This window comes from Cynara cardunculus (genome assembly GCF_001531365.2).
Source record: "Cynara cardunculus var. scolymus isolate 2C chromosome LG 4, CcrdV1, whole genome shotgun sequence".
In the NCBI taxonomy this organism is placed as follows: domain Eukaryota; kingdom Viridiplantae; phylum Streptophyta; class Magnoliopsida; order Asterales; family Asteraceae; genus Cynara; species Cynara cardunculus.
Genome location: NC_037531.1, coordinates 6,048,431 through 6,063,058, shown reverse-complemented (window position 1 = coordinate 6,063,058; position 14,628 = coordinate 6,048,431). Strand labels below are relative to the sequence as shown.

At 34.8% G+C, this 14,628-nt stretch overlaps 1 protein-coding gene across 2 annotated transcripts; it reads left to right on the top strand.

Annotated features, from left to right (window-relative positions):
* The first annotated feature begins 1,001 nt into the window (after positions 1 to 1,001).
* LOC112511121 (transcriptional corepressor SEUSS-like) lies at positions 1,002 to 13,898 on the top strand. Of its 2 annotated transcripts, XM_025116576.1 has the most exons (11): positions 1,002 to 1,158; positions 1,274 to 1,307; positions 1,668 to 3,258; positions 3,338 to 3,457; positions 3,677 to 3,725; positions 4,397 to 4,611; positions 4,694 to 4,762; positions 5,691 to 5,788; positions 6,977 to 7,070; positions 8,820 to 8,889; positions 12,550 to 13,898. In XM_025116576.1, the coding sequence occupies exons 3-11, from the start codon at positions 2,221 to 2,223 to the stop codon at positions 13,392 to 13,394; spliced, it is 2,598 nt and encodes an 865-aa protein (XP_024972344.1). In that variant the 5' UTR covers positions 1,002 to 1,158; positions 1,274 to 1,307; positions 1,668 to 2,220; the 3' UTR covers positions 13,395 to 13,898. The 2 variants fall into 2 exon arrangements, with proteins under 2 accessions (XP_024972344.1, XP_024972343.1); XM_025116575.1 differs by having other exon boundaries at positions 1,002 to 1,307.
* Positions 13,899 to 14,628: the final 730 nt, after the last annotated feature.

Below are 14,628 nucleotides of genomic sequence, written 5' to 3'. Positions count from 1 at the left end.
TTATTATATTTATAAAATGTTATATTATTAAACCAAAAATAAATTATTTCGTTATTAAACTTAAATTAAATAATAATAAAAAAATTAAATAAATTACATAAAAAGTTAGAACTTTTAAATAGTTGATTTGAAAATAAGATTAAAAGTAATAAAAAATTTATATCTCTTTTTACGTTTCTCACCTTTAACCCTGTTCAGTCGAGACCATTCTGTCTTAGAATGCTAAGATAACAACTATATATATACTATATTATAAAACATTTGACAAAAAACTTTTAAAAATAATTTTTATGCATAAAATATTATTTATTGATGCATATTAATTAAAATTCAAAATTATAAGTTGATTGTGCGTAAGTGCAACTTATTAAAGCTTTATGTTTGAATTCGTATAACTAAATGCAGATAAACATAATCAAATACATGATATAAATATCATTTTAAATATAAAAAATCTAAAATATAATTAATATAATTATTGAGTTTAACAGAATACTTAATTATTATTTTAAAAAATTATTTTATTAAACCAAAAATAAATTAGTTTATTTTTAAAATTCAATTAAATTATAAAAAAAATTGAATTAAAAAAACTTACATAAAAAATAGAACTTTTAAATAGTTAATTTGATATTAATATTGTTTATTTTTATCAAAATTTTATGATATCTTTAAATTTATATTTTATTCAAAAATAAAAATATTTTATTTTTCTCAAAACCACATAAAATCGCATTATACCATTGATAAACCTAAAATACAAAACGAAACAATAAAATCAAAATATATTCATTATACCGCACAAGTACTTTCTAATAAAAATAAAATGAGGGAGAGATGGGCATGAAAAATAGTCATATACACATATAAAATAGGATGATGATGCATCATGATGCATTATGCATGATGAATGATGATAACACATTAGAATTCCCATACATCATGAAGAAGTGGATTTGACTTCCTTTGAGGAGAGAGAATAGAAAGTTAAAGAATGGAATGAGGAAAATTCAATCGGATACAATTCTACTTTGACGTCCGCAAGGAGAACACACCACTCTCTCTCCTCTTTCTCTCTCTAAACTTACAGCGAAGAACAGGAATTTCCTCTCATCTCTCCAGAAAGAGAAGATTGAAGACGACCTGTCACTGAAGAAGGTTAAAGTTCTAACCAAAAACCCTAATAGTTTGCATACAGAAGAGTATATATTGTATGTGTATCACATACGGAGAATATAAGAGAAAAGTGACGCTATAGAATTGTGTCCTGCAGAAGAATTTACATCACCATTGAATTCGTTACTCTGGTGCGTTTTCTGATTCTTTAGTTTTTCCAGTGTTTTTACTATTATTCTATATTTATTAGATTGTTTAACTGAAAAAAAGTAAGCTGTTTTTGATTGTAACCCTAGTGAATCACACTCAATTCAGTTGTGAATCAACTTTTTGTTTTCTTTGGGTCTTGCTTTTAAGTTGCATTTGATTCATGAAGCTTGTTATTACTTGTTTTAGTTTTTTTTATTCTAGTTTTTATTTTTTGCTGTTTCTGTTTTATCTGTTAGATTTTCGTTATTGAGCTGGTTAGGTTCTTAAATGAAAGCTTATCTTAGCTATCTTATTGTTCTATTCATCGTCAATATTAAGTTTCTTGTTTTTTTTTCCTTCAGGTTTCAAGATTTGATGTTTATGCTTGAGTCAAGATTAAGTTTCTAGTATAGTTTTGTGTAGAGCGGCATTGAAAGCGTTAGCAGGTACTTTGAGAGGTCGAAGGTGGGATATTGTCAAATGCCTACTCGTATTTCTGGAAGAATGTTTTGGTATCTACGCATAGATATGTTAACTGATTTACAAGAATGACGAGTTATGCAGAAATCAATGAGAGAACTGGCTGGAGGTTTGTACTTCCCAACTGCTAAAACAACACTAGGATGTTCAAGGCCAAAGCTTGTTTTAGGTTTTTTGGTAATTGTCTCGTGTTTGGCAACACTCAACAGTATAAGCTCAGATGTCAAGGTTTTCCATTTCTTTTGGTACGCAATAAGGATTCAGGCGTGCTTACAAACTGCCAATTGGTTGCTGGTTTGAGTGATAAAGCTGTACCTGTCTGATAGCCCATCTTAGTGTGTTATATCCTTAGACACAAATTTTTGTGGGTTCATGTCATTTTAGGTTGCACCTGTTATTTAGAAAAGATCTGCCATTATTTTCTTTTTTGGGAAGATGGTACCTCCAGGGCCACCCACTCCACTTGCTGGTGCGCAGTCTGTTCCATCTTCCTTGTTGCGATCAAATTCGGGTTTATTGGGTAGCCAAGGGGGTTCTATGCCTTCTCAGTCTGGATTTCCTTCCCTCGTCTCACCACGTACTCAATTTAATAACATGAACATGCTTGGAAATGTGCCAAATGTATCTTCCCTCCTCCATCAGTCTTATGGTAATGGAGGGCCAGGCTCAGGGATGTCTGGCTCTGCGAGTTCCCTAAGGGGTATGATCGATAACGGGGCCGACTCTGATCCATTGTCAAGCATGGGGAATGGGATGGGTTTTAATGCCCCTTCCTCGTCCCTTGGTCCATCAAATATGGTAAACTCAAATGCACCAGGTCAAGTGCCAGGACAGCATTTTTCAAATTCATCTGGCAACCAGATATTGCCAGATCAACAACAGGGCCAACAGCGTGAATCTCCAAACTTGCGACAGAGCCAGCAGTCTCTGCAGCAGTACTCTGTCCCTAACAATAACCATCATCAGCAGCAATATCAAACAAGTCAAGGTGGATTAGGCGGCATTGGACAAGTGAAAATGGAGCCACAAGCGGCAAATGACCAGCACGGCCAAAATCCTCAACAGATGCAAGCCTTGCGAAATCTTGGTTCAGTCAAAATGGAAACACAGCAGGTTCAGGCCATGAGAAACTTACCGCCTGTGAAGATGGAGCAACACTCTGACCAGTCATTGTTTCTGCATCAACAGCAACAACAACAACAACAACAGCAACAATTCCTTCACATGTCCAGACAATCTCCTCAGGCTTCTGCTGCACAGATTAATCTTTTGAATCAACAGAGATTCTTGCATCTACAACATCAGCAGCAACAGCAACTATTGAAGAGTATTCCTCAGCAACGGCCTTCGCTGCAACCGCAGTTTCAACAACAAAATTTATCAATGAGATCACCTGCAAAACCTGTGTATGAACCAGGAATGTGTGCGAGACGGCTGACACATTATATGTATCAGCAACAACATAGGCCTGAAGTAAGAGTTGCACAATCTATGGCAAGAATAAAATATTATGGACCGTCTGAGGTGGTGTTCATGCTTTTTTCTTTTGCAGGACAACAACATTGAGTTTTGGAGAAAATTTGTCGCTGAGTACTTTGCTCCTAATGCCAGGAAGAAATGGTGTGTTTCTTTGTATGGTAATGGGCGCCATACCGCAGGAGTTTTTCCTCAGGTTTGTTGCTAGAGAGAATTTTTAGTTTTACTTTGGTAATGCCTGCAATCTTTTTACTAATGCCTATTTCAATTACCAGTTATATATCAACTATGGCAGACTATAAATTCAGCAATTTTTGGTTTCAGAGATAACTTAATAACGATAATGGTTTCTTTGTTTCCTATCACTGCTAAACATCAAAGTCATATATTGCTATCTTTGTTTATAATCATGCAGGACGTATGGCACTGTGAAATATGCAATAAGAAGCCAGGCCGTGGCTTTGGTAAGTCTTTTACGTTTTCCATCTCAATTTTTTTCCTTTACATTCATAACCTCATGGATTTGGACATGCATGCTTGTCATATATTCATTTCATATACCAAACTTTCTTTGCTGAAATTTTATGGATGTAAGAGATCAAGTCCAGATGTTTTCTGCATGTCTTGCCCATTGGTAGTTACAGGTCGACCATTTTCATTGAGCTGATATATTTTCATAAAAGGTTGTTGATCTGATGCATAAAATCAGACCCGACAAACCCAGCATGTCCCACCCGGAGGTGGGGTCCCCCGGGGGGGGGGGGTTGGGATATACATGGATCTGATGTATCAAGGCTGAAATTTTAGAACAAAGTACTATTTACGTGTGAGGTTCCCTAAACAATTGTTTTTATGTTATATGAGTGGGTCCTATTTATAAGTTGCCGCCCTTTCTTAGGGGTGTTACGTGGTGTGATATGCATGAAAGACTAATGATGAATTACCTTTTTCCATTTAGCTTTAACCTGGGGTGGGAGCCTCAGTACAAAATTCCCGAGGCTTTACAATGTCTATTTCATAGAGTTCTTTTCAAACAGAGATGTAGATTGTTTCCAGGATTTTCATTTTTGAGGCCAAATTAAGCTCTGTTATTTTCTGTTTATTTTTTTAATCTAATATATGAATTCACGTTCAGAGGCCACTGTTGAAGTTCTGCCCAGGCTTTTCAAAATAAAATATGAAAGTGGTACTTTGGAGGAGCTCTTGTATGTTGATATGCCCCGAGAATATCAGAATTCTTCAGGTCAAATTGTTCTGGACTATGCAAAAGCCATACAGGAGAGTGTTTTTGAGCAACTGCGGGTTGTTCGTGATGGCCAACTACGAATAGTCTTTTCTGCAGATTTGAAGGTTAGATTTCAATCCTTGTTATTAAAAGGTGGATATTGCTTGAGGTATATATTTGCCAACTCCCTTTTCCTGCAACATGCAGATATGCTCTTGGGAGTTCTGTGCTCGGCGTCATGAAGAGCTTATCCCTAGGAGACTGCTGATACCACAGGTTATTAACAATAAACTTGTTTTGAAATGACTAGCATTAAGTTAGAACAGCCATTGATTCATTTGGATCTGAGTAGCAAATACATCTGGTTTGGTTGATTATTTGTTTTTATCCAAGGCTAGTTCAATCTACATTCTCTGTGATGGCATTGTTATTAATCATTGTTCATAAACTGTGATTGTGGCATATGTAGATTCGTTGTTTTCATGGTTTATTTATTCTTCATCAAGCACTCAGCATGAATGATTTTGGTGGTTTTCTTCTTCCTTTTAATTGGCAAGATAATAGGTTAAAAGCATGTTTCAGGGCTGTGCTTTCCTTGATTTAATTTGGTTATAAGTTTATGTATGAGAACTATGATAGATTGGTAGGGCTATTTATTTACAGCTGATTGCATTATTTTTGATTAACCTGGATATCCAACCCGCTATGCGAGCCGACTAATCTCAGGGAGAACACCTGCTTTGCGGGTAGCCTGGAGTCACCACATTTGAACCTCCGTGGCCATAAGGGGATTTTTATTTCTCCTTGGATTTGAACCTGGTACCTCCAGGCACTTTTGACCTTTGGAGCTGACTGCAATTTGCCATCTATGTATATGCTTATTTCTACATATGTTAGTAGTAGAAGCTCGGCCACCACTAGAAAATCTTCAAATCAGCATTTCCATATTTCTGACAGTGTCTTCTATGCGTGACCCTGTCTTGAAGCCTATGTGAGGCTAGGTTATGTGTTTATTCTGAAAATGTATCATCTGATCCGAGTTGTTATCTATTGATCTTCATCACAAGTTCATTGTGCTAATCCATGTACTTAAGATGCTTCTCATCAACTATGCAGTTTGGTAATTGGTCAAGATTTGTAAATTTTTTATACGACAAATAAAAAATCTTTTGATAGTTACTGAGCTGTTGATTTTCTTTTGCAGGTTAGTCAACTAGGTAATGCAGCTCAGAAATACCAGGCTTCAACTCAAAGTGCTTCATCAAGCTTATCTGTACCAGAATTGCAGAACAATTGTAATATGTAGGTCCCAGACTCAGTTATATACTTGAATATTTTGCTGGTTTTCATGTCATGTCATTTTATGTTTTTCTGACGTTACATAATTGTCTGTCTAAATGCTACACACAAACTAAGTTCCTTTTTTCTCTTTCTATTTGCAGTCTCATGAGTTTTATTTGACAACAAATCAGAACGTGGGTAGACTTGTATTTTCAAAGATAACTTGAACTTTCAAGAAGAAAATGAGAAATTGTGTTTTATTCAGTTTGAAGCCCCAACCACATTACCGTCAAACAGTCAACATACGCATTTTCTCTAACCAATTTTTGGACCGTGAAGCTTCAAATTAAGCATATATTTTATAGACAAAATTCTGTAAATTGATTTTGGTTTTCTGAAAGTTCATTGTCTATATTTTTTGAAGTCGTGTTTACACTTTCTTAAAACCATAAATGCAAAGACAGGAAAAAACCATAGCCAATCAAAGGCTTCATATAATAGGCTGGATTGTATTGAACTGTAACTGCAGAATTTAATGTAGTTGGTGATAAGGTGTTTTGGTATATTACCTCTTATAACCAATCTATATACTATTCAATAAGCATAATTGATGTTACAGCTTTTAAGATTTTTACTTCAAAATAACTGATGTAATGTCATACCCTCTTATTAAACATTCTTTTTTACCCATTATGTACACACTTCCCTTACTTTTTTTGGGTAGAGCGGATGGAACCCTGGGTAAAATATATACTTGATATATTAATTCAATCTCCACCGAGTTGTTTTTGGTGGTTAGTGGAGTCTACTCACTATGACTCATAAGATGTTGAACAGGCCCTTACAAACAGGCAAAAGAGATAGGAATGAGAGATGCTATAATCACATTATTGCTTGAATAGGTATATGGATTGACAAGGAGTAAAATATAAGCAAGTAAGTATTAGTCACAGGTGATGTACCGAAACATTAAGTTGCTTAAAGAATCATGAGATTGGGGTTAGTACTGATTAATACAAAAGAGAAAGGTCTTAATTAAGTGCATGCCCAACCAATAAACCACATCAAATTAATTAGTAAATGAATATCACATGGCTGACAAGGATTTAAAGAAACAATCATAGTGTTGGTGATGACCTTGCTATATGTATGCATTAAACACATTTTAAAATCTTTTTGGCAGAGTCAAGATTTTAATTTACGTTGCAGGTTTGTTGATTCAGCTCGTCAGTTGGCAAAAGCATTGGATGTACCGTTAGTTAATGATTTAGGATATACGAAGAGATATGTCCGGTGTCTTCAGGTAATCTTCTTTTGTAATTTGCTGGTGCTTGGTTGAGGAGAAGGTTTCCAACATAGGTATCTGTTGATGCATGCCATATACTATAATGATTAGACGCGTTTTAGTTTCATTTGCTTGACATGTAATGCTTGATGAAATCTGCTAAAAATGTATTTTCAAAAATCTACTACTTCTAACAAGTGTAAGTGAATTATCTTAACAGGAACAAAGTTATTTTGAAAATGATTTAGAGTGAGGTAATACGTAGACTGGTTATGATTTAACTAAATAAGCAACCAAGCAAGCAACACGATAAAATACAAGAAGCTTCATTTGGTTTTGTTTGATAGAGAGGGATTCCACTTGGGATATGAACCTATATTAGTTACGAGCAAACGTGCTCTCCCTTACTTGCGATCACAGCGTATGAACGTACAACCATAATCACCAGGAGAAAATGTCATGCTCCTTGTGTCTTTGGTCAAATTCAATTCAGTTGCACGTCATGTTTGATATTTCAATGCAAGATCAAATTCATGTGATTGAATGAAAGAGATTTAGATGTTGATCAGTTACTAGTATAGATAGAGAAGAAACATTTTCACCGTAAACGTCATCATCCTTGATCGCGTTGCAAGCACGTAATTATTGATCTCCTTTACAAGCACCATGGTAGTCTTGAAAAGAAGGGATTGACACTTTCTGTTGCTCAAAATGAGTAGCATGAGGTCGAAGTGATGGATAAGTCCTTATTTTTGCCATTTTACCTATTAAAACTCTGTGAACCTAGGAACATAAAAACACATGTCAGGTGGAATCGGTGTGGTCAATTAGTTACTCCAATATTGCCATACTTGCACAGTGTACCATTAGTTTTTTTGGGGTTTTTGTTTTTAGGGAACTCACCACTTATGTATAGGTGAATCAATGTAGTCTTAAATGCAGAAATATTATTGTAATATACCAAATACCTGTACAACAATATTTTCACAATATCATCATACTTGCACAATCTAACCAATAGTTTTTGTTTTACTTTTTTGGTGTGTTTAAGGAATATGTTACCTATTAAAGACCGTGAATTACATGTGACGCTTTTGTCATTCGAGTGGCATTTATTAAAGTCAAAGAGCTTTCAAAGACGTGGCAGATCACAGGAGATGCCTAATTAACTTTACATATATAAGAAACGGGTGGGGAGGGGGTAGATCGCTTGACCACAATATGGAGAAGCATTTAGGCTCATCATACAATGGAACTCTTTCTTTAGTTCATTACACCAACCCTTGCAAATCCAGAGAACCTCGATGCGCCAATCACTATGTTTTCTTCAGTGATGTAAAACTGAAAATATTGATATTTTTTTCGTATTATATAGTTGTTCTTTTTATCTTTTACATATGTCCATAGGAACCCAAAACAGAAAGTAAACAATAAATTAACAATATGTAGAGATTACCAAACTTATAATCTCCATATATCGTTTGGATATGTTTGAATCCTTTTCAAATGTTGGATAAGACTGAAATCGTACCCTTCTATTTGTTTTTCTTCTCTCATTCTTCAATGAGTAGGGGTGACTCGGTTGTATCACATTTTATCTGCAAGTGAAAAGTTCCTCCTCATTGTTCTGTGATTCCATCTTCATAGAATGAAGCAGTTTGTACATATGATATCTGAATTGTTGATTATTAGTTTGTAAGTTCTAATTTTTAATTTGTTTTTGCTACTTGGTTACGCAACATGATATTTTGCTGGCTGTCTCTGCAGATATCAGAAGTGGTTAATAGTATGAAGGATTTGATCGATTACAGCCGAGAAACGAGGACTGGGCCTATGGGTAAACTTGTTCAACTTGCTTTTTATGTCTCTTAAACACTATGCTATAAAATGCTGAGGTCCCCTAGGGTTTATTAGAGTTGTCAGTAATTGTTCTATATTTTAGTGAAATTCTGTGTCATTGACTACATTCCCCCCTTATCATCAAGGTGGTTCAAGTTTAGAAAACTTTCTGGACATTCTTAGATCAACTGTTGTGTGATATGTTAAGGGTTAGGTCATAGTTAAAGAAAAGAAAAACGAAGCAGCAAAGGAAGAGAGATAAAGACCGTTTAAGAGTAGGCCTGTCAATGGATAGATCATATGATAAAGATTAGCAACAATCTAATAAATGACTCAATAAATTGATCTATTTAAATGGATCAACTACTTGGGTTGATTAGGACCGTCTAGATGATATCCATTTAAACAACAAACATCAAGGAATATGCTAATTGATTGTTTATCAACTATACTCGTACGATGCAAACTACAAATGAAATGTACGTGTATTATACAAATCTCCAAGGCGACTCAAACAAAGCCAATGCTTTCTCAAGTCACTACTTGTATTGCACAATTGCTAAATAGCTTTTCACCCTTGTGTTGCATGGATTTATTTACTTCCAAAAAATTGATTATAATAGAAATTCCCAAAGTTATACGTAAAAATAGATTACATTAACATAATTGAAGTCTTACTTATCAAACTAGTTGAGTACCCTTGTCATAAGACAGGATGTAAAATTTTACTGTAAATTGTAGATGGAAAATTAATGCAATTCCTCATTAAAAATGAAAATCCAAAATTTATGTTTGAACAAAATAGAAATTAGAATAACATGTAATCATACACATATGTACATAAATGGCTAAATATGCTAAGATTGTTGGGATTTATTTTGGAAGCACAGGACTCCTAGAGAAAATTCACTATGGATATATTATTACAATCAAGTAGACTAATCTTTCAAGCCACCCCTAATTACACCAACACTCTCCAAGATTTTAATCATATTTCTACGTGTTATAAGAAGAGAACAAGAAAAAAAATCAAATACTTATAAATGCATTTGATGGGGGTGCTGTGAAACCAAGGCCTTGGACCCCTTTTATAGGCATGGAGCCCACTCCATCCTTTGTTGTTCTACCTATAGGGGACATGCTTCGTGTCAAGTTTTCAACAAACCAAAGCTCTTCATGCATTAGTGATTTGTACTTAATGCTTCGTAGCTGTTGTGCTCTTGAAATTTAAGAGTTTTAGATAGCACATATATTTATCAAAATCTACTCTTGGTCCTTTTGAATTCATAAAATTATAATTGTTTTAGATATATAATGTATCAAAAGAATATTATTTTAGTAGTATTTGCATGGAATAATATTATCCTAAAATATTATATTATAATATAGTTTGTTTTTATTTTTCAAATGAAAAATAAAGTGTGTGTGTGTGTGTGAGTGCATGCACAAAAAATAACTATTGGGTTGCAAAGTAGCAGATTACCATATGGTTCGGGAGACCAAATCATTCGCCCTCTCAATGGTCTAGAGAAGTAGAAGAGATTGGTTGGAATATGTGAATGGTCACATGTTCGGACCTCGTACAGTCTGGTTATTCAATTATTTGTTCTTTCACTCGTTAAATGTTATATTATACTTTTATTTGATATGGCTTATTCTTCACCATCAACTCTTCCAATAGAAAGGAGACACTTGCATTATGGAAATACTATTGAGTTAGGAGTGTTACTCAGACCATCCCTTTCATATCTCAAATGTTAGAATAAGGAATCTGAACAAGATCTTCCGCCACCAGTAAATTTGGTTTACTATTTCTAGCAACATATCAAGTCCTTGGGGTCGTTTACTAAATGCCTACCCGGTAGGTGCTTACCTGGTCACCTTACCCTATCGGGTGAATATGACAAGGACCGAGAATCTTACCCGGTAAGAGCAATGATAAGGACTGTGAGTCTTACTCGGTAAGTAAGAGTAATGACTCTTAGCCAGTAAGTGCTTACCGGGTAAATGTTGCATACGATGTCGTTTAATAGACTAAAATCTTACACGGTAAGTTAAGGTTAAAGTGTTGACATTTACAGATAAGCGCTTATCGGGTAAGAGCTGGGTACAAGGACCCTTAGTCATGCAATTCTAGACTTTTAGTTTAGGATGCGATCAAGTCACGGAAACAGCCTCTCTACCCTTTGGGGTAAAGGTAAGGTCTGCATACATCCTACTCTTCCCTCCCTGATCCATACCTCTATGTGGAATATACTGAGGGTCCGTTTAGTTTGTAGGAATGGAAATGATTTGAGGGGATTTGAAATTCAAATTCATTCCAGTCCCATGTTTGGTTTGCAGGATTGCTCGAATTTGAAATCCTAGGATTTCTTGAAATCCCTCAAACATATGATTTTGAAATCCCAAGGTGGTGGTTGGGATTTCACGGGATTATGTAGGATTTGTATACAATACTGTTTAAAAATGTGTTAAAAGTATGTCTTCTAATAACAATTAATAAAAAGGTAATTTAATTATTTTTATAATTATTTATAATTTGTTATTACAAATTATTGATAAAGAATGAAATTCCATTCCAAATCCTACAAACCAAACACACGAAAGATTCCAAATCGTTCCGTATCCAAATCCCTCTAATTCCAAATCCTTCCACGAAATCCAAATCTCTCAAAACCATTCCATCAAACCAAACGCCCCCTAAGATCATTTGGATTGGTTTAGGATGTGCTCAAGCGTAGTTTTCCCTGCCCATTTGACCTAGTGTTACTCGGTGCAATTTCACTGTTTATCTATTGACATCAATAATTGCAACGACCAAATCACCAAAAGATGCATGAGATTCCTCTCATCCCTAGAAGTATCAATTATTGTATCACTCTGAGAATTAATTTTAAATAAAGTTAAACTGAGATTAACATATATAGGGAAAATACTGAGGTGTCCACACCGTGAGCTCTCCTAAATGAAGCAGCTTCTTAACACAAGCCTCTTGAAGGGACAAATCTTCCTTGCACAAAAATGCGGATAGTTAAAACAGTTTATCTTGGTTCATTACAAATCTATTATTTTTCCCAGACATTTAAGATAACTAGGGAGTACTTTAGGTGATGATCCCTAATTTCAGTGGTTAGGCCTCGGTTCCATTTTCAGCTTTCTTTCCCATTGGTCTGATTGATAGAGTCGGAACTATTTTCTCAAATCTATAATATAATTCAATCTTTCAGCTTTTGATGACAATTTTTGAATCACTTCATGTTGTAGATTCTTGGTATCTATATTTCATTACAATTTCTGGATCTACTCTTTAGTACTCCCTCTGTCCCAAAATAAACGTTTCACAATGAAAATGGCAGAGTTCTAGATATATGTGATCTTTATACTTTTTAAGTAACTGAATGCCAATTTTACCCTTGTGGATGAGGAAGTAAAGAATTTCTCATCTCATAATTAAGGATAAAATTGGAGAGTAGACACTTATTTTAGGACAGACTAAAAATAGAAACGTGGACTTACTTTGGGACGAAGAAATTAGTTTCCTATATGGTATGATTGCAAGTGGTTGCTTTGTTGAATTATTATTTCTGATTAGTGCATCCAAAGCCGTCAATAAGGTGCTGTTATTAAATCTCTCATTTGTTTTTTTTTACCTTCACAGAGAGCTTGGCAAAATTTCCACGGAGGACATCTTCGACATCAGGGTTTCATAGTCAACCTGAAGAACAGCAAAAACCACAGCAGCTGCAAACAGTGGTTCAAAGTACATCAAACAACGAAACATCTGCTATGCAAATTGCATCCACTAATAGCATGCCTAGTGTAAATAACTGTTCCAATATTACCATCGATGGGCTGCTGCACCAGAACTCTAGACAGCAAAGTTCACTTAGTAATACAAATGGTCCCTATGGCATTCAGATTCCTTCCCCTGGATCCTCGAGTACACAACCGCACCCTAACCCATCTCCTTTCCAATCACCAACTCCATCCTTATCTAACAATCTCCCTCAAGGTTCAGGAGCACCCTTGAATTCTGCTACCTCCCCAAATATTTCATCGATGCCGCAGCCGACTCTTTCTAGTGATGCAGATGCGAATGACTCTCAAAGCTCCGTTCAGAAAATAATACAGGAAATGATGATGTCTTCCCAACTTGGAGGCAATGGGGGTGTTGGTTCAGTGGGAATCGAAATGAAAAATGCTAATGATTTGATTCAGGGAGGAGGCAATAGTAGTAGTCCGGGTGTTGTCGGAAATGGGACTGGGAACAATATGATTACAAGTGGTGGGCAAATGGGTATGGTGAATGGAATGCGAGCGGCGATGGGGGGTCATAATTCGTTGAGTATGAACGGAAGGGTTGCAATGTTGAATCATCATCAACAACAGCAACAACAGCAACAGCAGCAGCAGCAGGACATAGGGAGCCAATTGCTTCTTAATGGTCTTGGAGCTGTTAATGGATTCAATAATCTACCGTTTGATTGGAAACCGTCTCCATAAGTATATTCTATAATGGCAGTGTCGTTTGAAAGTGAAGATTTCGTTGGAATCTGGGTTTCGACATTGCAAAGAAGATACACGGATATATATAGGGACACGATGGGAAAAAGCAAGTCCGCATTGTACTAATTTCAGAGATGAAAGGAAAGATATAGTAGCATGGCAATCGGTTTATTTTGCTTCTTTTGTGGTTTTTGATTTGGTTTTGCATCAAAATTGGTTGTTTATGTTGCTTGATTTTGTTCCCATAGATTTTGTGATTGGAAAGGCCCGACTAATGTGGTTGACATGAAGAACAGAAGCATCGATGGGTTGGGCTCGTCTTGGTGCTGCCTTGATACTAGTAGTCGTAGTCGTAGTCGTCGTCGTCGTCTTATATCTGACTGCTATATCTTTCTTTCTCCACTAGAAGTGAGTGTATATATTCTATGGAATGTTGGAGCAGTTTAATGTAGAATTTAGTATTTTTTTGGTGATTAATATTCTTGCTGCCAATTGTTTTTACAAGTAACATCCAACAGGCCGTTTACCAACACAAACGTGGTAAGCAATGGCATGTAAGAGTCGTCTTTCTCATTGAGGTATTGTTTGGTAAACATAATTTATCTTATTTTAATACATGTTTGGATATATATATATATATATATATATATATATATATAGGAACGTTCAAATAAAAACCACCCAATTTGTATAAACCGTGAAAACCATATTCAATCAATCATAATTTTTTATTTTGTTCATTTTTTTGTAATTATGAGAGGTTGATTAATCATTTTTTTATTGTGGAAGATGTTAATCATGGATATTATCATCTTTATTATTTTAATTATAGAAAAATACATGAAACAGTTTTATTAAAATTTCATTAAATATTATATGAAATAATTTCATAATCATATATGAAACAATTTCATAATCATATATGAAACAAATTCATTAAAAAAAGTATTATATGAAACAATTTCACAAGATTAAACAATTTCATGAATTTTTTTTTATAAGATTAAACAATGAAATCGACGTATGAAGATGGTTTGTACGGTTTGTACAAATGAGGATGATTTTCATTTGATCGCTCATCTCTCTCTCCCTCTCTCTATATATATGTAAGCTAGCTTTTGAAACGTTAGTTAGAGTAGTGATTTAATAGCTTTTTACTACTTTTTTCAATTATAATCCCTGTTAATGTTAATTATTATTAGTATTTCAATTTATTAATTAATATTGATTC

Bases quoted from the DNA above. Each gene is read 5' to 3' on its own strand.
- LOC112511121 (XM_025116576.1), top strand. From the start codon at position 2,221: ATGGTACCTCCAGGGCCACCCACTCCACTTGCTGGTGCGCAGTCTGTT. The intron at 3,458-3,676 runs GTTTGTTGCTAG...ATAATCATGCAG, and splicing joins CCGCAGGAGTTTTTCCTCAG to GACGTATGGCACTGTGAAAT. The intron at 7,071-8,819 runs GTAATCTTCTTT...CTGTCTCTGCAG, and splicing joins GATATGTCCGGTGTCTTCAG to ATATCAGAAGTGGTTAATAG.